The 23,718-nt window shown below is 45.6% G+C and overlaps 2 protein-coding genes across 6 annotated transcripts in view; one reads left to right on the top strand and one right to left on the bottom strand.

Moving 5' to 3' along the window:
* The window catches only part of LOC311229189 (homeobox-containing protein 1-like), a 64,055-nt gene extending 53,545 nt beyond the window's left edge, over positions 1–10,510 (top strand). For all 5 annotated transcript variants that reach the window (XM_084315251.1, XM_084315254.1, XM_084315252.1 and 2 more), the window contains 2 exons: positions 2,590–2,673; positions 6,174–10,510. In XM_084315251.1, coding sequence (XP_084171377.1) covers positions 2,590–2,673; positions 6,174–6,317 — 228 coding nt within the window. In that variant the 3' untranslated portion in view covers positions 6,318–10,510. The remainder of the gene's footprint in view (positions 1–2,589; positions 2,674–6,173) is intronic.
* Positions 10,511–10,719: 209 nt separating this feature from the next.
* Positions 10,720–23,718, bottom strand: part of LOC311228210 (kinesin-like protein KIF13B) — a gene marked incomplete at its 5' end in the record, with an annotated part of 131,748 nt that continues 118,749 nt past the window's right edge. Inside the window, 4 exon segments of the mRNA XM_084314121.1 lie at positions 10,720–14,060; positions 15,595–17,323; positions 18,978–19,043; positions 23,242–23,432. Of these exon segments, the coding sequence (XP_084170247.1) occupies positions 13,789–14,060; positions 15,595–17,323; positions 18,978–19,043; positions 23,242–23,432 (2,258 nt within the window). The 3' untranslated portion in view covers positions 10,720–13,788.

Below are 23,718 nucleotides of genomic sequence, written 5' to 3'. Positions count from 1 at the left end.
GGTTCTTTATTGAGACAGTAGGAAGGCTGAGAGGGAGACAGAGGAGAGAAGGTTCTTTATTGAGACAGTGGGACGGCTGAGAGGGAGACACAGGAGAGAAGGTTCTTTATTGAGACAGTAGGAAGGCTGAGAGGGAGACACAGGAGAGAAGGTTCTTTATTGAGACAGTAGGAAGGCTGAGAGGGAGACACAGGAGAGAAGGTTCTTTATTGAGACAGTAGGAAGGCTGAGAGGGAGACACAGGAGAGAAGGTTCTTTATTGAGACAGTAGGAAGGCTGAGAGGGAGACACAGGAGAGAAGGTTCTTTATTGAGACAGTAGGAAGGCTGAGAGGGAGACACAGGAGAGAAGGTTCTTTATTGAGACAGTAGGAAGGCTGAGAGGGAGACACAGGAGAGAAGGTTCTTTATTGAGACAGTAGGAAGGCTGAGAGGGAGACAGAGTAGGAAAGACACAGGAGAGAAGGTTCTTTATTGAGACAGTAGGAAGGCTGAGAGGGAGACACAGGAGAGAAGGTTCTTTATTGAGACAGTAGGACGGCTGAGAGGGAGACACAGGAGAGAAGGTTCTTTATTGAGACAGTAGGAAGGCTGAGAGGGAGACAGAGGAGAGAAGGTTCTTTATTGAGACAGTGGGACGGCTGAGAGGGAGACACAGGAGAGAAGGTTCTTTATTGAGACAGTAGGAAGGCTGAGAGGGAGACACAGGAGAGAAGGTTCTTTATTGAGACAGTAGGAAGGCTGAGAGGGAGACACAGGAGAGAAGGTTCTTTATTGAGACAGTAGGAAGGCTGAGAGGGAGACACAGGAGAGAAGGTTCTTTATTGAGACAGTAGGAAGGCTGAGAGGGAGACACAGGAGAGAAGGTTCTTTATTGAGACAGTAGGAAGGCTGAGAGGGAGACACAGGAGAGAAGGTTCTTTATTGAGACAGTAGGAAGGCTGAGAGGGAGACACAGGAGAGAAGGTTCTTTATTGAGACAGTAGGAAGGCTGAGAGGGAGACACAGGAGAGAAGGTTCTTTATTGAGACAGTAGGAAGGCTGAGAGGGAGACACAGGAGAGAAGGTTCTTTATTGAGACAGTAGGAAGGCTGAGAGGGAGACACAGGAGAGAAGGTTCTTTATTGAGACAGTAGGAAGGCTGAGAGGGAGACACAGGAGAGAAGGTTCTTTATTGAGACAGTAGGAAGGCTGAGAGGGAGACACAGGAGAGAAGGTTCTTTATTGAGACAGTGGGACGGCTGAGAGGGAGACACAGGAGAGAAGGTTCTTTATTGAGACAGTAGGAAGGCTGAGAGGGAGACACAGGAGAGAAGGTTCTTTATTGAGACAGTAGGAAGGCTGAGAGGGAGACACAGGAGAGAAGGTTCTTTATTGAGACAGTAGGAAGGCTGAGAGGGAGACACAGGAGAGAAGGTTCTTTATTGAGACAGTAGGAAGGCTGAGAGGGAGACACAGGAGAGAAGGTTCTTTATTGAGACAGTAGGAAGGCTGAGAGGGAGACACAGGAGAGAAGGTTCTTTATTGAGACAGTAGGAAGGCTGAGAGGGAGACAGAGGAGAGAAGGTTCTGTATTGAGACAGTAGGAAGGCTGAGAGGGAGACACAGGAGAGAAGGTTCTGTATTGAGACAGTAGGAAGGCTGAGAGGGAGACACGGGAGAGAAGGTTCTGTATTGAGACTAGGGATGCACCGAAATTTCGGTGGCCGAAAACTTTCGGCCAAAAATGGCCTTTCGGCTTTCGGCCGAAAGAGTTTTTTCACCGAAAATATGTCACAGAAACAGAAACAACCTGTAACCTAACGCGTGTTGTTGTGATGATGTCGCGCTGTCGGGAGTCGCGCTGTTTCTATGTAAACTCTGCGCGCAACGCGTCCAATAAATGCGCCTTTAACATGCTTTTATATCCTTATTTACTATATGCCCGTCGCGGTTAATCACTGAGTGATCTAATATGCATATTATTCAGAGCGAGGGGAGGGGGGGGATTGTGTTTCTCACATTGACGCTGTCTGTCTGTTGCGAGTCTACTGTGCCGAGTCAAGCGAGCACATTCAGCTGGGGACTAGAAAGGTGCGCTCAGTAGAGCACAGATGTCCGCTGCGCAGCCAGAGAAAAGATGGAATTAATGTACTGTATGCATTCAGAAGTGCTGAATAAATGTTTTATGGACCCATAATAGTGATTATTTATTATTTAAGTTAAGTTTTGCCATAATCATATATTTTTCCATAATCATAATGTTCCACAACATTGGTAAAAAAAAATCTATTCTATGAATCATTTTCGGCCTTTCAGCTTTCGGTTTTCGGCCAACTGTTTTCTATTTTCGGTATCGGTTTCGGCCAAGAATTTCCCATTCGGTGCATCCCTAATTGAGACCGTAGGAAGGCTGAGAGTGAGACAGAGGAGAGAAGGTTCTGTATTGAGACCGTAGGAAGGCTAAGAGGGAGTAGGGGAGACTGAGGAGAGACCTACCTAAAACCCTGCAACCTTTGTCGTTCAGTGTGTTCCTGGGGTGGAACCAGTGGTGGTTGATGAGTGATGTATTGTTGAGTGACGTTGGTCCTCCTGCTCTGTGCTCCACCAGGGCTGTGACCTGCCCTACTTCGACAAGAGACCTCTGAGCCGCCCCTTTGGCTTCTACCGGCTGGAGCCGACCTCACCAACACAGGTAGGTACCACACTCAACGCAGAGCGGTGGGTGTCAAACCTTTTCACGTCAAGGACGCTTGAAGCCTTTCTCCAACGCGTACGTGTTTCCGCATCTCTGAGTGGGACCGCAAGTTTTTACACTGGTTAAGCTTAGGCGCTCTTTCGAAGTTGGTTAAGGTTAGAGTTTGTCTTAGAGCATGGCGATAGAACGCCTGCCCTGATTCCAAACTCTAACCTTAACCAACTTCGAAAGAGTCGCCTAAGCTTAACCAGTGATAAACTAGGCGTTAGGTAGTTTGCAGGCTGTTCGACCCGGAAATAGGCGCAGAACTTGCCGTCCCACGATTGGTGCACATGTCACATGACCTGGCCAATCAGAGCGCAAAACTGGAACCCGGAAACACGGACGCGTTGGAGAAAAGCTACACGCGTTAAGGACGCCTTAATTTTTTTTTGTATTTAATTTTTTTATCATTTTTTAAACAAACACATAAACAAACATGACAACACACGATTAGATATACAAGCATTGTTAACAGTGCACATCAAATTAAATCACTGTTTAAATAAATGTCTTATACAAGATATGCCCCTAATACCTGCTATCTATTCCCCTGCTCTTGCTCGCACCCCCCCCCCCCCCCGCCTTACTTTGATACAAAATAGGCCATGGACACCCATCTGAGAAGAAGATACTTGTTGTTGGATATGATTCAGGCACGGATTCTATAACTCTCTGTGGGTGTGGAGATGACTGGGGAGAGTGGGATCAGAATAGTCATTCATATAGATCAGAATAGTCATTCATATAGATCAGTCATTCATATAGATCAGAATATTAAAGAATATTTAGTCAGTATGAAATTCAAATGTGAATCTGAATAGTGAGATCTTTTCTTTTCTTGTTTATTATTATTTTTAATTATTTTCTTGTTTAATCTGTGGATTGTTTGTTTGTTTGTATATGGTATGTGTAACTGAGGGGTACAATTCCCTGACTGTATTGATAAGTATGGTATCATTAAACCACTACCGCTTTATGTACTTTAATTACTGGCCATACAGTACACGATATATGAATATGATGAACACTTCCCACAATGAAATCGGTTCCAGTCAAAGGTATTAATCAAGTATTTAATGGAGCAAAAGGTACATAGGATACTTTACATTATTCTTTGAATGCACTTGTAAGGCAAAGGAGTATGCGTAGGCAAATCAATAACGAATGTCCATTCTCTGGTTACGCAGGAGGTAATTATACAACCTGAATCTTAGGGAATTATATCTATGGTGCACTAGTGATAGCGGGAGATACTGGAAGGGGTTCCCACTGGTTGTAAGCCAGCAGGGGGGGTAGAAGATCCGTCGGTAGTAGGACGTCTGGTCAACGATGACTAGGGAGACTTCAGGTACAGAAGCCGGTGCAGTAGCTTCTTGATCCACAGACGAATACAGCTTGGTTCTCTTGTAGACTGTAGCTCCACAGGGAAGAAAGCTAGTCGGCCTCAGGCTCTCTGGGCCCGACTCGACTTGACTCCTCTCGGGGTAAATCCAACACGTGCAGGCGTCGGCGATTATCCGCTCCATAAATCACAGTACCAAAGCAAATATATTCCAGCCGCAAAGGGCTATGTAGTCGTCGGGTAGATTAATCCAGTGTACATGTCCATACGGCTCTCGCCTAGGTCTCCTCTGGTGAAAGCGCCATGCGGTCGGCCCAGCCTGGATAAGAACTCTAGCTAATACGAAAAAGCGTTGGAGATGCTGGTCACTGTAGAATTCTAACCGCACGATACACTATACACAAATAGACTATTAAAGACTTAATAGAAATATGTCGCACTCGACGCCAAACTCTGACAATTCAGTTACTAATTCGCACGCGGTCTCGATGCTCTATTCTGAGGCCAAACAGGCCATACTTCACCGCACGTTGTATCGTGGGTGAGGCTTCAGCTTATCGGTAACATGCTAAGGAAGGTAAGGGTACGGAGGTAAGGGGCTAAGGGGCTTCTACATTCACCTGCGCCGTATTTATACGCACGGTACACAAACTAGTTCCACTCTCATTTCTGTCGCGTATCCCTGGGCAAGGTTGGGCATGTCCAGACACATCTTGACGGTGACTTTGAACCTGGCTCCGGAGGCCGGTCCCTGGCGCCGGTGGACCGCTGTCCAATAGGAGAATGAACTATTATGGTCTGGGCTAAAGGGATATTCCGTGTATATGTACAAGGAATATACAGGGGATATCAAACGATATACAAATACTATGCAATATATATCAATAAATAAATATATATATTCGGTTTAATCTGATCCTTTGTAACAGTATGAATTATTATTTTGTGTAAATTCGGTTGTACGCCGACAATCAAGTAATACTTGTTTAGTTTAGGAATAGGGGGCAGATAAGAATTCTTCTTCTTCCTGCTCCTTTTGCCCATGGTAGAACATTATTTATTTTAAAGGGGACATGCATTGCTATTCCTAGCACTATTTGGGCAACTTTACACAATTCCTGTGAGTCTATTGAACACATCTGTAAGGTTTTATTAAAAAAAAATGCATTGTTTTATATTTCTAATCAAGTACTCAAAAGCCAAATTTTTCTCACTTTGGATTTCAGGCTGTGTTGGCCTGGCTCCGCCCATAAGCACTTTGAGTGACAGTCATCCACACAGTCTGCGACTGGCACAGAGAGAGACTGAGGGGGATACTAATTAATTTCGCCGCGGGGGGGGGGGGGGGGGGGCATAATCCCACTTGTTTCAAATGACAATATATACCTCTGTGATTATTATTGTACGGCTCGGAATACGGGCGTGCGCGTGGGAGCATGCGCAAAGATATTACAGTGATATGCTAGTGCTTCCGACTCGAGGGAGGGAGGGAGAGAGAGAGACAGACAGAGAGACGACAGCGCGATGCGCGCGTGTGTGTGTATGTGTGTGTAAACTAAGCTGGGGCAGACAGCTGAGGAGAGATCGCTCAGAGAAACGCAGCGTATGAGCCTCTCTCTCGATCTGTTTCTCCCTCTCTCTCGCTTGCTCTCTGCCTCTCCCGTTTGAGGAAGTGTCGGGTTTCACTATGCGCTACAACCACAAAGCCAATCGGATCACAATCAGCTCCACCAGCTCCCAGTTACGTCACCAAGCGAGTCAAAATCAGAATGACCTAATTAACTGGAGGAGGAAATTGTCTCAACTGAATGAGAGTAATCCGCCAATATGGTATTTAGAGACACAGACCCATTGATACTAACCCCTATTACTATATAACAATGCTAAACACTGAAAAAAGCCATTTATAATGCATGGCCCCTTTAATGAATACTGTATGATTGTATTGCTTCCATGTGGCAAATAAAACACTGAATCTGAAAGTGAAGAAATGATTAGTGAAATATCCCCTTGCAGTAGATTGAACACATGCACTTTATTTAGACAGTGTTTGCGCCATTCAGAAACCTCTTCTGATCACTGTCTCCATGTCACCCCCCCCCCCCCCCCCCAGGACGACAGCACGGGGCCCGTTGAGCACCAGGACCCCATCTCTTTGGCCGTGGAGATGGCCGCCGTCAACCACACCATCCTGGCCCTGTCCAGAACGGGCGGGGTCCCCGGAGACATCAAGACTGAGTCCCTGGAGGACGAATGAACTGGATGAGGGGGGGGGGGGGGGGGGGGTCGGAGGATAAACATTGTGGAGGAGGAGACTTAAAACTGATCCTTAGTAATGAAAAATAATAAATCCTCATCCATCTCTTCATCCACCCGTCTCCCAGTGCCGCCGCCCCAGCCGGTCCCCTCCCGCGTGGTCCAGTGTAGACTAGATGTCTTGTGTATCGCCTCCCCTTCCCTCTCGGTGGAAGGAAGACCAGACCAAGGTCCTTCTCCCCCCAACACAGTGGTTCTCATCTGGGATCACTCATCCTGGAAAAACCCCCTCCTCGTCCTCTCCGACCCGGCGGTCCTGACACTCAGCCCCCGTCTCACCTCAACCTCGACCTCAGAATATTACAACGTGTACTGTATATAAATATATTATATGGTTCTTCTTATGGTTCTCAAAATCACTCCCTCACAGTCCACAACACCCCCCAGAACTCAAACCCCCATCATGCAACAGTGTCTGTAGAGCGGCATCGACTCTAGCCAGGATGGATGGATGGATAGTGAAGTGGGCAGGATGGATGGAGAAGGAGAGAGAGAGAGAGAGAGAGGGGTTCTCTCTCTCTCTCCCTCTGCTACAGAGAAAGTGGTGATTAACTGTTCAGTTCAGAAGACAGCCGTGTCCAGGATCTGTCAAGTACCTAGTAGCTCTTTGGACGCTCCAGTAAGGACATCTTTCTCTGGAACGTCTGTATACTGAACATGTCGAGACTTTAAACAAAAGAAATTATGTATTCAGATTTTATTTGATTTCTCCGGGTACGTGTCGGAAAGAAATACTGACCAGGAGACCGAAGGAAAACGAGTTACTGGCAGAATTTACGATTCTTAAAAAAAAACACTTTGCATAGAATTTAATACCTATTTCACAGCCATACTGGCAAAAACGCATGAAGGAAAATTACTATGACAGAAGTAATCCCATACAGATTGTTGGCGGGGGGGCCTGATACTTTGCAGTCGGGACATTTCCCTCAAACGCATCCAAACACAAGACGGAGACGTTATCGCACCACACGAGTAATCCAATACATTTTAAAGACGTATCAATATCATATTTTAAGACTTTTTAAGGCCTAAAATTCTGATTATTAAAGACTTTAAGCCCCCGAAGGAACCCCGCATAATGCTTTTTGGACCTCAATGTTGAAATCCACCATCAATGTTTAAATTTTTTTTTATACATACTGTATGTTGCAGCAAATAGTACTTTGCAAATCGTTCATTTTTGTTCTCAGTGAGTCTTTTTCTGTTATTTCTGTTTAGTCGTATTGTTGTGACACATCTGCCCTGTCGATTTGGTGGCTATCGCAGAACATCTGTGACGATGAGCGAGGACAGTCTAATATGTACACACGCATGTTTAACGACGGTATGCTTTCAGGAGTGTGTACACGCGTGTTTAACGGTACTCTACAGATTTTCGGACACGCCGTCTCATGACCTGCAGCTGTCATTCCAAACTGGAACTTTTATTGAATTTTTTTATATACGTTGCCGTTTGAACTTTAATCTGGTTTCAAGTTCAAGTTTCTTTATTAGTTGTCATACAAAAAACACAGAATACTTTTATATGAAATGCTTGTTCCTGTACCGTTGCGTTTCCTTCTGCAGGACACTGATGTGACGCCCTCTGGGATATAGAGGCACATTAGCCTCTTCATTTAACCCTTTCACTGCCACACTACAGAAGGTTAACCCTTTACTATCATCACACCGTCTGTAGTGTGATAGTAAAGGGTTAACCTTCTGTAGTGCGGCAGTGAAAGGGTTACCTATTTGTCGTGCGGCAGTGAAAGGGTTAACGGTACTGGAGGCCACGGCGCTCAATCTAGTCATTGTGATAATCATCGGTTGGTTATGTTTTGTTTTTAAATGTTTATGCCAAAGGAAGAGATATTTCGTTTTTTTTATGTAAAGAGGCACATTGATTATGTGGCTGACTCTAGATCAGTTTCTTCACGTTTTCTTTTTGCCGAAAAACCAGCCCTACGGACAGACTGATGGAACAGGTCGCACTTGTAAATGAGACCTCGGTCTCGATGTAATTTTACCTATTTAAATGACGGCTAAATAAAGCCTGTTTTTAAGAAAGAAAAAAAATTGTTGGTTGCTGCTGCTGCTTCTGTGAGCCGTTCAGCTTCATCCAAAGTGAATTGAATTCTAATAATTCTAGGGCTACACGCCAACACCGGCGTATGATTCCGTTTGGTATATTGGCGTCGAGAGAATTTCCACAAATGAAAAGGCTACCAGAACAAACAAAAAAGCAGTAAAAAATTCCCTGCTTTTCTATTCACAGAAGAATGTGTGATCTCTGGTTGAAAAAAATTTCAATTGTCAATCTCACATGAATGGTTTAAGTCTATATTATTGTTTGGTATAAATAGTGGATCTGTCGCTATAGTTTACCACTCGGATCCTGAACTGGCTGTTATAAATGGGTTGTTTTGATATCTCCTTGATCCAACTACTTTGGCACGGATAGGTTTTTAATCATTGTACATCGAAGCCTCTAGATCCAATACAGCGTTCTGTATGACACTACAATAGTGTCTTATCACTTTTATTTATTTTTTGTTCCCCATTTCAAATCAAACTGGTATCAGATCAGACAGATTTTGCATGGGGAAATGGTCTTTGGAGTTTGGGAGGGCTTGTTTTAACCTGTCGAGCTCCGGATAAACCTTGGAAACATAAAGGCACCACTCGCAAGGAAAACCAAATCAAAGACACCTCAAGTTTTCATATGTGAAATTACCCCCCCCCCCCCTCTCTCTCTGTCTACCTTTTGAAGTCTAGGATCAAAGGCTAAATGTTAGTTCAGTGTTTCTTCAGTCTTTCTTCAGCCTATGGGGGTCAAACTATTTCTGGTTTGTCCCTCACACACACACACACACATGGGTATTAGTACAGGCTCATATTAGCCAGGTTCCTGGGCAGAGAACGTTTAAATAACTCCTGCCTGGTGTTTCATAGGCTTCTGGGAAGCGGGAGGGGCCCTGGTTGAACTAGTCTAGTGAAAGCTCTATTTAACTCTCTTGCTTCAGTGCGTACGAAGCTCTGCCACAGCATAGGCTGGTCGAGCTGGGATCTATGTCTTCAAATGAAAAAAAAAAAAAGTTGAAATTAAAACCATGTATTTATACTTGATTTCTTTTTGTATGTACAAAATGAATCATGCTTATTAATCCTACTTTTAAGACTTTGTTTTTCTATTGTTTAATTTCCACCCATCTTGTTTCCGTGTTCTTTTTGACTGGATGTCCAGTCTCCCCGTGTGTGTATCGTGTAACAAGCTATTGAACGATGACAAATGAAATAATGCACCTTACTGAAAGTATCTCTGTTGACAAAGCTTGAAATTTACCCCCCCCCCCCCCCCTCTTCCCTTCTTTGATATGAGATATTATCTTAATGTCCTTATGATCTCATGGGACCGGTGTGAGCAGCAGACCTTTTCATCGCAATCGCGTCACAAACCATAGTATGTGAATTCGGTGATACAGGTCAGGAAGTGAGTAGGGAAGTTGTGATCATTCAGGCGCTATTCTCTCTTTACTTCTTTAGTACAAGACACGGGTGTGTGAAATGTCTTCCGAACTGGAGATGCTTTGAGATGCCATCGTGTTACCTCTGTAGCAGTGTTTTACATGCGCTGTTGAATGACAGCTCGGTAATGTGGATTAAACGGTGAAGATGGAAAGCTCACACGGGTTGAAGCAAAAGAAAGTAAAACAAATAAATAAAAATGACAATTCCCCCACCAGATGTTGTGCTAGGTCCAGTTGTAGTGTCCTGTACTCTGAAGGGTATCCATCTTGTGGTATGTCGGGGTTGAGACTTCTACATGTCCTCCTGTATCCCCCATGTGAAATACTGTACCATTATCCATCATCCAACTCATCCCCAACTATATAGCTCAGAAGACGACTGAAAGCTGTTGTTAATCAATCTCAAATCTAGTTGTGTTCTGAATTACTGTTATTGCCCATTTCAGAATTTAGTGCCTTTTTTGGACAGTAGACTGTTCTGTAACAACAACAAAAGTAGTATATATAAACGTTTTTTTTGTACAGTTTCTTTGTTCATTTGTTTTATTTTTATTTTATTGTTTTTATTTTTACTTGTGTTTATTTTAGTATGATATATAATGTACAAGAGAATAAAGCTATATCAATGAAACTTCTGGAAAAACATGAGTCATGAATAATTAAGATGCATTCTATCGGTGCTGAAATAGGGGGCAGGTAACTATAAGAATTATTCTTCTTCCTGCTCCTTTTGCCCATGGTAGAACGTTATTTATGATTTAGTATGAAAAACTGATTATATTGCTTCCATGTGGCAAATAAAACTGAATTTGAAAATACTGGCAAGTTAAAGTTGATAGAATACAGTTTATTGGACAACAATATAAAAACAGGTGAATTTGTTTTTCATTATTACATTAAAAAATATCCTGTCTATCTAGAAATAAATAAACATCCAGGCAGTCTAACCAATCCACTTGAATGCACCAGTATAGAAATTCCATTTGCTAAACATAAATTATGTGCTCGTAATATATCCATAACCCCGCAGAAGCATCCCGGTCAGACGGAACAGCCCATGCGCACATTTCTTTTCACTCACCATTGTAGAATATCACAGTACAATTGTGCAATTCATCCATTCACACTGATTAACAATCCCCTTACAATCTAATCAAAACACTTGGTAAATAGCTTTCTTTAGGACAAGACAAATTTGATCAAAACATTGCAAAATTGCCAGTAGTATTTGTCAGAGATGGATAGAGTGCAAGTTGGATAAGTTCTAACAGTAGTAATATTACTACGTTCTAACAGTAATATTATTACATTCAAACAGTAGTAATATTACCATGTGATAAGAATTCACCCCAAAGGAACATACTTTCTTTTTCTGTTGCAATAGTCCATTGGGAACATTGCTGTGATATTATTAAGGCACATTTGTTTCTATATAGCTCAATATATGTTCACGTTGGGTGCTTTGGATAATTAACAGTGACCACCAAATTACTTGCAGACTGTTGTTATTAGGGATGCTCGATATTGGCTTTTTTACCGATACCGATATACCGATATTGTCCAACTCTTAATTTCCGATACCGATATCAACCGATGCCGATATATGCAGGGTTTTCCCCCCAAAAAACTGAATAATTTCAGGTAATTAACATTACATATGTCTTGTTGTGGAATTAACATAACATTATGCATACTTTTGACAATAAATTAAATCAGAATTTGTTCTTGCTTGCCTGCGTAAATAAAGGTTATAGAAATGTAAAAAATAAAATAAAAAATTGAAAACAGATACAGATATTTTCCGATATCACATTTTAATGCCAATATCGGTAGGCCGATAATATCGGACATCCCTAGTTGTTATGAATAACCATCATAATATGATTCCAAGGCACAACAATGTTGAGATCCATACAAAAACAGTAGCAATGACATTTCCGATTCCGATACTTGCAAAAACATGCAAGCGATGTGTCCACCACGTGGAGTCCATTTCAGTGGCCCACTAGATAAATGAAGCAAACCTCAGGTCCTTCAAATATCTGAAACCATACAGATACCAAACAAATTACGTTTTTTCCAAAGATCTGATTACAGTGACAGTGATGACAGACGGCTTAATGTTTAACCCTTTCATTACCACACTACAGAAGGTTAACCTTTCACTACCACACTACAGAAGGTTAACCTTTTACTACCACACTTTCACTACCACACTACAGAAGGTTAACCTTTCACTACCACACTACAGAAGGTTAACCTTTCACTACCACACTACAGACGATTAACCTTCTGTAGTGTGGTTGTGAAAGGGTTAACCCTTTGTCGTGTGGCAGTGAAAGGGTTAACCTTCTGTAGTGTGGTTGTGAAAGGGCTTTGTCGTGTGGCAGTGAAACGGTTAACCGTCTGTAGTGTGGTAGTGAAAGGGTTAACCCTTTGTCGTGTGTGTAGTGAGCAACAGAACAATACATCATTGTTCCTGCCCATAATTAACAGAGGTCCTATTGAGAAATGCAGCTTCCGCCTCCTGTGGCTTGAAAAGAGGGCGCTTGGGAGCTCCAGTAGCTCACCGCGTATCTCAGCGCTATTTCGGCGACGGGGACAACCGTCACGGATCTGGGGTACACGAGGTTCGACTCCCGGACTCGCCGTATTTTCTCAGAGTGTCTTTCCCCCGATCTATATCCTATTCAACCTGTTTCTGTCGGTCATGCTTGACCAGAAAAAGCGATAAACGCTAAAAAGAACCAGCTGACTGGTCAAAGTTTAAAAAAAAAAAGAAAAGAGGGCGCTTAGTGCTGCACCTCCAGTCTGTCACAAGCTAGAGGTGAAAACACACAATTCTTCACTCGTCTAGGGCTTGTGTCCATAGCGGACGTTTTCTGAGTTGTCAGCTCCTTCCTGTCATTCATTTCTATGCTACAGGCGCGACAGGCGCGCTCCTCTTCCCAGCGCCGCGCCTCGCGTTTACGAGCTCTCGGCGGCAGCGTTTTTGGGCGGAGCGCTCCCAGCGCATAAAGTTGAAACTAGTTCAACTTTTGGAAAGGAGCGCGCTCATCAAGGTAATCAACATCGAGGAAGGGGCGGAGCCGCGGCAGTCGCGAGACCCAGGAAAACGCTCTGAGCTTTTTTTTTCTTCTTTCTTTCAAAGCGGTCCGCCTTGAAAAAAACTTCCGCTATGGACACAAGCCTTGAAGACTTTCTTTCTGAAGTGAAATATCCACCAGTGGAAAGATTTGTCTGCTAATTATACAAAATCATCGCCGCTATGAAAGTCAAAATGATTATGGAACATAACTTAAAATTGCCACGTTGAGCAGCTTGCCAAAAAAAAACAAATGAAAATCAGCATTTTTGAGAATAGGATCATTCTTATTTTGGGGTCAAAACTATTTCCTTTTTTGTTTAGGAATGAAACCCTAAACAGATCCAGTGACAACTTCCATCTGTAGTAATTCTACTGTGCCAGAATGTCACATGTCGGGTGAACAACCCGTCTTCCGCAGAGAGGAGTGGTTGGGGAATCCACTTCCATCCATGTTTTGGTAAAGCCCTTCGTCGCGAGGCTACATTGTTGGATCGGATTTTAATTTGCAACCAGAAGAGCTACAGCAGGAAATAACCTTAATGATCCTTTAACGAAGTGGTGTCCAAGCTACAATCCCCCTCCTCTCCAAATCAGACGGTACGCTCCCGTCTCCGTAGACCCGAGAGAGAGTCTCGTCACAACCACGTTATCCTCGCCGGAGACTAAATCTGTCCAAATAATAAGCCAGTGAGCCGTCTCAAGTTCTCCTCTTATAAATCACACCCCATTGTTCCGAGCAGTGTGAGTGACAGCCGAGTGGGTGAGTAGAGTGATGTAGCCTGTTCTCGGTGCGGCCGTACAAAGCCAACCGGATCTCACTTGTTCCAAGACTTGCGGTTCTCCCTCTTGCGGCTCTCACCCGTTAGCAGCCCGCCTCCCTCGCCCCCCTTGGCCAAGGTGGTGAGGGCTGCCAGATTGGGGCTGGACCCCGACAGGTTGGCGCTGCTGCGGCGCTTCTGCTGTTGTTGCTGCTGCTGGCGGCGCCGCTTGGCCCCGCCCCGGCTCACCCTGTCGGGTCTCACCAGGACCCCGTAACCAGGGTTACAGTGGAAGTAGTGCTTGCCGCCGACCGACCCGTCGTTCTTTCCTGAAGAAGAAAAAGAAAGACATTTTCAGTTCAAAGTTCTACTCGTCACCTTCAAAGCCCTCAACAACCTGCCCCCCCCCCCCCCCCCCCCCCCTACCTCTCTGACCTCCTTCCCCACCACACGCCTACCCGCTGCCTCAGGTCCGAGGATGCTAACCTCCTCCAACGCATCATCAGGACTAAACTCCGGACCTGGAGACACCCTATCATCATTTAAAAAAAAAAAGCCCTAAAAACCCACCTTTTTACCCCTCGCCTTCAAGCCTTGAACTCCTTCCTCTCTCACCTTTTATGTCATTTCTTTATTTTCATTTTTTCCCCTACTAAAACTGTATTGTTTATTTTGCTCTGTAAAGTGTCTGAGCATTCGGAAAAAGCGCTATACAAAAAAAAATATTGCACGTCAGACAAAATCTGATCAAAATGTAGAGAGATTAACATTTTGTATCGGATTATAGCTCGGGAATCTATATTCGATTTTCCCAAAACTGACACTCATTGTACCATCTGGGACTGCTGCCTGTACACAGGGTTAACCCTTTCACTACCACGCTACAGAAGGTTAACCCTTTACTATCACACTACAGACGGTTAACCGTGGTAGTGAAAGGGTTAACCCACTGTTGTGTGGCAGTGAAAGGGTTACAACCTTCTGTGTATTGTCGCGTGAAAGGGTTAACCGTTTGGTAGTGCGGCAGTGAAAGGGTTAATGACCCTCCATCCGTCTCATGATGAGGGGCACACATGTATGTACAGTATATGCAGATGATAGTGAGTTATGTCCATGCAAAGATAAAGGGTACCATGGTTCAATGTCATCAAGCTACTCAGTGACTCATGTCTGCAGGTAGGTTAGAGCAGGGGTTCCCAAACTTTTCAGGCCGCGACCCAAAAAATAACGGGGTCAGAGAGCCGCGACCCCCACTATTATAGGAGGTAAAAAAAATAAAATTTTATAAATATTTTTTTATTTTGATTTTTTTTATAAATGGAAATGTATGGTTGAAACATGCACACGTTCAAACGCACACACACACACTAATAAGCATTGGAGGCTTTTAACCAGGGCCGGACTGGGGAAATCATTCAGGCCAGGAAATATAGTGCAAAATATAGCCTGACTGCAAAAAAAAATTATAAAATCTTTATTTTTCTTTGGATCTTTTTTTAAAAAAAATGTTGGAAATCATCTGGCGACCCCCCCCCCCCCCCCCCCCCACTGCGGCTCGTGACCCTCCTGTGGGTCGCGACACCGACTTTGGGAACCCCTGGGTTAGAGAGTCAAAAGGGACAATTCCCTGCGACAGCCTTGTCAAGACGTCCCTGAGCAAGACACCGAACCCCTACTACCTGCTCCAGGAGAACCACAAATGGCCGACCCCGTGCCCTCTGACCCCTCAGGTCAAATATAGCGCATGTGTTTCACGGATGAATGTGTGGTAGAGGAAAAATACAAAACATTGTGTGTAACGTGACGACAGCACTGCTCCAAATGCAAACCTGTAAATGTTTTTAAAGTTTTAAATCTACTAACCCGCCGGCACCTCCAGTTCAACTCCCACCCAGACGCCCTCGGCGAAGTCCGTGGGCCCCAGGTAGCGCACGGTGCCACTCTTGTTGGCCCCCACGGTCACAAACTCCCCCTCCTTCAGCCAATCGGGAGCTACGGTGACGACGGCTCCGTCGCCCTCCTCGTTGTCGGAGATGATTTCCAGCCTCTCCAGCGGGACGTTGAGACCCGCTCCCAGGCTTCTGGCCCGGTCCATCTGTCCCAGGCTCCTCTGCTCCTCCTCCTCCTCCTCCTCACCCATGATTTGTTGGAAGGACTTGAGGTCTGATGTCTTCACTCTCTGGATCTTGAAGGGGTTGGCTGCTGAAATAGCAGCGGGTCGAGGTTTGAGTTGGGTCAGAGATGGAGTTGTGGCTGGAGTGCCACCTGAAGCCGGCTCTGGGGTGGAATCCGGGGCTGGAGATGGGGTGTGATCCAGGGCTGGTTCTGGGATGTGATCCGGGGCTGGAGATGGTGTGTGGTCCAGGGCTGGTTCTGGGATGTGATCCAGGGCTGGTTCTGGGATGTGATCCAGGGCTGGTTCTGGGATGTGATCCAGGGCTGGTTCTGGGGTGTGATCCGGGGCCAAAGATGGTGTGTGATCCGGGGCTGGCGCTGGGCTGGTGTTTGGCAGTGGCGCTGCTGGAGTGTCATCATGTGGGGTTGGGGTTAAGACCAGGACAGCGGGTATATCTTGGGAGGAAGGAAGCGGCACCTGGCCTGGTTCTGTAGCTGGAGCCGAGTCTATGGACGACGAGATAGGAGGTGGGACTAGATCTTGCGAGGAGGATGGGGCCGGGGATGAAGCCGGGCTCAGGGTCGGGGTCGTGGGTCGAGCCGCGGCAGGATCCGATACGTGCAACGTGTCTGAGGATAGTTCCTGATGTTCTCCAGACGTCAGCCGGTCTCCTTCCGACCGCTCTGCCGGAGGAAGCTCTACTGCGGTTTCCAAAAAATCGACTGAACCCGCTTCCTCCGTCGATGGTTGTTCCGTTTGTGTCCGGGGTGGGGGCGTCGGTTCAGGTCCGCTCTCTTCTGCGTCTGCCCACGCCGGTTCTTCTTCCGTCAGAGAGGGCTCTGGTTCAGACCGGTCCGGTTGTTCCGATTCACTCTCTGGGGCTAATAATGCCCCTTCAGGCATTTCTGCCAGCTTGTCCGACTGTTCCGACGCACATTGGTTCCACCTCGACTCTAGCTCCTGTTCGTTCGGCCGCGGTGGTTCAGACACCTCTACCTGGTCCGCTTGTTCCACTAGCTCTTCTAACTGGAGCGTCGCGGACCGAACTGGCTCCCGTTGGTCCGATAGAGACTGATTTGACCCAACGGGAGGGTCTGGTGAAGGGCAGTGTGGCTCCTCTGCTCGAGGTCCAGATGGGAGAGGAGGAGACCGCCGAGCTTCAGCGCGGTCACCCGGGCTAGAATCGAGAAACACGTCCGATTCCATCGAGAGAGGCGGGACTTCCCGTGTCTCCTCGCCGGTCTCGTGCTGCTCCTCATTGGGCGTCGCCTCGTCGAACGCCGGGAGGTCCCAGCTGAGCGTGTAGACGTCCGACAGCGTCGCCGTGGAGACAGTGGTAGACATGTAGCCGCTCGACGCCTCGCTGAAAGGGCTGGGGGCGGATTCTTCCATCTCCGGGATAGTTGGCGGGGGGAGGGGCATGGCTCTGGGGGTCTCCGATTGGATCTCCAGAGGGATTACTTCCTTAATGGGAATCTGGGGAAACCATGGCAACACACATGTTAGTGACGGGGGAAATGCCAACTCTCTCTGGAACGCAGCCGAGTGCAAAGTGCTGATTCTCTTGGACAGACGACTAATGGAATCACACCGATATATTACTGAAGAAAAATAAAAGGATTTATAGGGTATGTAAGGGATAATGTATAGCTACGAGGTCATTGTCGCAAAATAATTGACCGACACGGTGTTCTAAACGCAGTGAAGGTCAGTTATTTTGCGACAATGATCGAGTATAGCTATACATTATCCCGCTTATTACAGGGCTAACTTACTAACAATATACGTAATTCATTTTACACCGTCGACAAGACGAGATCAAATGCAAACGCAGTTGTTCTGTGGCTCCTCTGTCATCGCCGGCAGCCAGCAGGTGTGTGGTCTGATTGCACTGATGAGTGCAGCTGTGCATAATGGTAACGCTTAGCTTTCGTGACTGCGACCAAAATGCTTGATTGTGATTGGTCAATAGCGCTCGGTTACCCGTATCAGCGGTCATTATTGCGCATTGCCCATGGCAGCGGTCAGTTATCGAGAAATAATTCACCGCTGTCAGGGGCAACCGAGTGCTATTAACCAATCACAATCAAGCATTTTGGCGAATGTTAAAAACGCCATGTAATAATATAGGATACCGTACTTTTTCGCACTATAAGCCGCACCTGAATATAAGCTGCAGCAGCTAAATTGAATGATGTGTACATATATAAGCCGCACTGGACTATAAGCCGCAAGTGTTTTAATGTTTAATTACAGTCTTCCCACCAGCATTGGGACACAATACTGTCGGACAAATAACAAGAATTAACTCATTTACAAGTTGTATTAAGTTTAGCAAATAAGGGAACAGATAAATAACATTTCAATGCAGTCAAAAAAGCAATATTTCGATTTTTACATTTTCGGGTTTGGTCACGTCGAGTCACATATAAGCCGCACCGTTATATAAGCCGCAGGGTCAAAAAATATTATATATTATAGTCAGAAAATTATGGTATATCATATTAGGATTAGCCCCCCAAATATAAAAATAAACGGCTTAGCTCACCGTTTATCCATTTCTAAGCCAAATAGCCCTTATACTCTACTAGGCTCCCTCAAGTGGGAAGTACGGGATATACAGTACAGAATACATGTTGGACTACCTTCACATACTACATAGTGGTGTCTCCCTGGCAACGTTGCCTCCAAGACAATTCCACCAGCACATATAGTTTAAAGGGAGAGAGGCCTTTCCTAAGTACTGGATACAATGGTCTTACATGGACTAGTTGTTTTCACACGACACTTTGTCTGGGTGATGAACGCGTTCTCATCCCGGGGCTAAAGTGGGCTCCTGGCCTTCCGCGAAAATAAGGTTTCACATTGGGCACGTTTTTAAAAGAGCTGCTAATTAATGGAGCAACGTCAGCCCAGACCTTTTCCTAGAACTTAGCCCCAGGCCGGCTCTTAACAGTGTGAACATGGACAGTTCTTAACCCAGGGATGAGGAGAACCCCGGACTATGGATGAGACAGTTCTTAACCCAGGGATGAGGAGAACCCCGGACTATGGATGAGACAGTTCTTAACCCAGGGATGAGGAGAATCCCGGACCATGAATGAGAGTGTGAAAAGCACTAGTGACTCACTGGCTGCTGATGGATATTCATGCTCTCCTCGATGCTGGCGGACTGCACCACGATGCGAGGCAAGCTCTGAGAGAGGACGAGAGAGGACGAGAGGGAGAGAGAGGATGAGAGAGGATGAGAGAGGACGAGAGAGGATGAGAGGATGAGAGAGGATGAGAGAGGATGAGAGGGAGAGAGAGGATGAGAGAGGACGAGAGAGGATGAGAGAGGACGAGAGAGGATGAGAGAGGACGAGAGAGGATGAGAGGATGAGAGAGGATGAGAGAGGATGAGAGGGAGAGAGAGGATGAGAGAGGACGAGAGGGGATGAGAGAGGACGAGAAGGGATGAGAGAGGACGAGAGAGGATGAGAGAGGACGAGAGGGAGAGAGGATGAGAGAGGATGAGAGGGGACGAGAGGGAGAGAGAGGATGAGAGGGAGAGAGGATGAGAGAGGATGAGAGGGGACGAGAGGGAGAGAGAGGATGAGAGGGAGAGAGAGGATGAGAGGGAGAGAGAGGATGAGAGGGAGAGAGGATGAGAGAGGATGAGAGGGGACGAGAGGGAGAGAGAGGATGAGAGGGAGAGAGAGGATGAGAGGGAGAGAGAGGATGAGAGAGAACGATAGGGAGAGAGAGGATGAGAGGGAGAGAGGATGAGATGGAGAGAGGAGAGGGAGAGAGAGGATGAGAGGGGGAGAGAGAGGATGAGAGGATGAGAGGGAGAGAGAGGATGAGAGGGAGAGAGAGGATGAGAGGATGAGAGGGAGAGAGAGGACGAGAGAGGATGAGAGAGGATGAGAGAGAGAGAGAGGATGAGAGGGGGAGAGAGAATGAGGGAGAGAGAGGATGAGAGGGAGAGGATGAGAGAGGATGAGAGGGAGAGAGAGGATGAGAGAAGGAGAGAGAGGATGAGAGGGAGAGAGGATGAGAGGATGAGAGAGGATGAGAGGGAGAGAGAGGATGAGAGAGGACGAGAGGGGATGAGAGAGGACGAGAGAGGATGAGAGGGAGAGAGAGGATGAGAGAGGTTGAGTGTTAAGGTGAGTGTTCGTTCAAAGTGAGATCACAAGGGTCACAGTTCTTTTTTTTAAGTGCTGAAGCTGCAACACTGCGATAATAAATTGATCGGCGCGGTCGATTCAGTCTCCCGTGCATCCTTCCTTCTCGTCACGTTCCATGCAGTATATGACACTTCCTGGATTGGATTCCGATGATACGATGTGACACTTTGCTCTGTAGAGTCTAGCGGTGAGACGGTGTGTGGAGCCGCACTGCGCTGCTGCGGCACGAGAACCCAGAGAGTCGACGGGCAGCAGGTCACTCGCTTTTAGACACTTTAAACACTTTAACTAGGGATGTCCGAGTTATGTCCGATATTATCGGCCTACCGATATTATCGGCCGATATCGGCATTAAAATGTGATATCGGTATCGGTTTTCAAGTTTTTATTTTATTTTTTTACTTTTCTATAACCTTTATTTACCCAGGCAAGCAAGTAAGAACAAATTCTGATTTTATTTATTGTCAAAAGTATGCATAATGTTGTGTTAATTCTACAACAAGAGATATGTAATGTTAATTACCTGAAATGATTACATTTTTGGGTGGGAAACCCCGCATATATCGCTATCGGTTGATATCGTTGATATCGGTATCGGAAATTAAGAGTTGGACAATATCGGTATATCGGTATCGGTAAAAAAGCCAATATCGAGCATCCCTAACTTTAACACATCATCATTTATCTATTTATTAAAGACATTTGCAGTACATTCATACCTCATTTGCATTTTGCATCTTGCCTTTTTTTTTCTCTACTTTTTCTCCCCCTTTTTCTGTGATTTTTCTCCCCATCCCAATTTACCTCTCGTGCCAATTCTCCCTCCCCTGTCCTGATCGTTGCTCGCATATGCCCCCCACTGGCCGGTTGTAGGGAGGATAGAAGCCTTGCATCACATGTCCCCTCCGATACATGTGTGGAGGCAGCCTGTCACATCTTTTCACCTGACTCTCATTTGGCGAGGTGTAACGTGTGTAGGAGGCTCACACTGCCCCCCGCCATTTTCCTGACTTTGCTGTGCAGGCGTCCCCCAACGACCTGTAGGAGTCGCTGTTCACAACGACCAGACTACCACCCTTCGACTCCCCACCCGCTAACTCTGCCAATTGAGTCAGTATGACGGCCGGCCCAAGCCGGAGGCAACGCAGACAGCCGGATTCGAACCCGGTCTCTCTTGCGTTGGTGACGAGCGCAATGTCCGCTGCGCCACCCAGCCGCGCATCTTGCCTTTTTTCAAACGTTTTTGTACCTCATTGTCTGCATTTTTACTTCATTGTACTTTAGTTTGTATATTGTATAGTGTTGGGACTTATTCCTCTTTTACTTACTTTTTTGACTGTATGAAGCACATTCTCAGGAGGTAGCTCATACAGAACCAAGCATTTCACTGTAATGTACTTTATACGTGACAAATAAAAGCAAACTTGAACTTGAAACAGAGCTACTCCCTCTCAGCGCAGAGCAGCTGCAATGCAAAGCATCGACTCTATATACATATTGTATCGAGAACGTCATGACAAATAACCTACAGTAACAATTCACGTCTCTCTTGTCTTTTGTTGTCGTTTCCGTTTGTCTTCAGTGTTCAAAGTGAACCAAAGCCATCGACGGAAACTAAATCTTTGAAGAGGCATCTCTGGAATTTTAACGGACGGTGTGATTTTGCGGAGTCGTTAGTAGTTGGCTTCTTCTCTTCGGCCTCTTCATATGGGCAGAGATCTGACCAGCGGGGACCCATTGTGGCCAACGTCCAGCAACTATTGTTCCTCAACGCTGTGTACTAGAACTGGAAAACTATTGTGCTAATATTTATATATTTGTATCGCGTTACTTGGCGCCAGATCATTAATCTGCTGAAAAGAGAATCAAATTTAGGGACAGAGCACTACTGCAGTGGGAATGCCTTGCAGGGCGATGTTCCTGTGTATAGTAGTCCATGTCAAACGTGACCATGGAATAGTCAGCCACAGATACTGTAGCAGTCAAATTAGTAAATTATTTTTCAAAAAGGTTTGTGTGTTTACTGTACGATGTGCCGCTGCCAGACCACAAAAACAAAACAAAACAAAACTGACCGTGACGACGCTGCACTTGTACAGTACAGTACGGTACAGCAGTGCTTTACATTCATTAGCCTAGTTAGGGTCACACGACCTGGACAATACAATCTTTCAGGATTCAAGATCAAAATGAGGATCAAAAGTAGGGATGGGATATCGTTAGAATTTTATCGATACTACTACTCTTAACGATACTCCTTAACGGTTCGGTACTTTATCGATACTCTCATCGGTTCTTTTAGATTTAAATTTTTTCTTTTTTTTTTATACATTTATTATTTGAACGGCTTAAGGCTATATCTGTACTCAATGTTTGTTTGTTGTGTTGCATATTTGAAATAAACTTCAATCAAACCCCCCCCCTCTTAAAAACAACCTGGCCATCTATAAAACATCATGCTAAAACTGTGAAACAAATGTCCTACTCCCCTAAAGAAAGAAATAGATAGCAAACATGACTCAGTTATGCAATAGTGCTGCTGCTTTTTATTTTGTTAAAAAATCTTTTAGTTAATAAGACTAAAAAAAAAGACTACAATACGACTACAACGATTTCATGACGGCTTTCTGTCCTCGCGTTTCCGGTGCAATGCACAGAGATTTTTAAATCATTGGTAAACAATCGTAGTGCTGAAAATATACACTTTAACTGCTCTTTTTAAATGGTTATTGTTATACTCTTGGCTACATTAGAAAAAGAAACACAACATGGATAGCAGTGTCGGGGATCAAATGCCGGTTTGGCAACATACAGCGAGGGCGTCGGATACCTAACAGATTTGTTACACGTATGAACTCGACATAACGTTAATGTTACTCCGTTTCCATGAAGTGTTTAATTAAGTCCGTGGAGTTTCCAGTGTTGCTGCCACCGTTGCGTCGCAGATGGATGGTACACTCGGCTGTGTTGCGTTATTCGGATTCCACAAATATACACGTGAGTCCTCTATATTTGTTTATTCCGTTAGCTCCATAGCTAATCCGCTCCTAGACTACCGATAGCAGAACCGATAACGTCGGATCTTATCAATACTCTGTTTTTTTCTAATTTAGAACCGGGTTTCGGGGGGCATCCCTAATCAAAACAGAAGGCACCACCAAAAGCCAGAGGATCGAAACTTTGATGTGAAAACACTGAATAGGTGTGGAGACAAGTGTGTACCTGCGGGTGGACAGCTGTCTGGTCTCTCCTCTCCTCCTGCGGGTGGACAGCTGTCTGGTCTCTCCTCTCCTCCTGCGGGTGGACAGCTGTCTGGTCTCTCCTCTCCTCCTGCGGGTGGACAGCTGTCTGGTCTCTCCTCTCCTCCTTCCCGCCAGGAAACAGAGACTTCAGCAGCTTGGGAACCGCCTTCACTGAAGAGAGATAAGACGCAGCGAAGCCTGAGCACACTACTGCCGTGAGGGGGGGGGGGGGGGTATGGAGGGAGGAGGAGAGGAGGAGAAAGAGAGAGGACAGCGACAGGGAGGAAGATGAGAAGATGACGGAGAAGGGTGATTTCATGCAGAAGCCCAGAAAAAGAAGAGGAAAAGGGTGGAAGGGAACAACAAAAGAAAAGGTAAGAAGTGAAGTTAGCAAAGAAAAGGTGTAGAACAACCACTGCTGTCAGAAGAACCAGAACAGATAAGAGTTGTGAGGCGT

The sequence above is a fragment of the Notolepis coatsorum genome (assembly GCF_963971535.1).
Source record: "Notolepis coatsorum genome assembly, chromosome: 5".
NCBI lineage: Eukaryota > Metazoa > Chordata > Actinopteri > Aulopiformes > Paralepididae > Notolepis > Notolepis coatsorum.
This window is presented reverse-complemented; position numbering and strand designations above follow the sequence as displayed.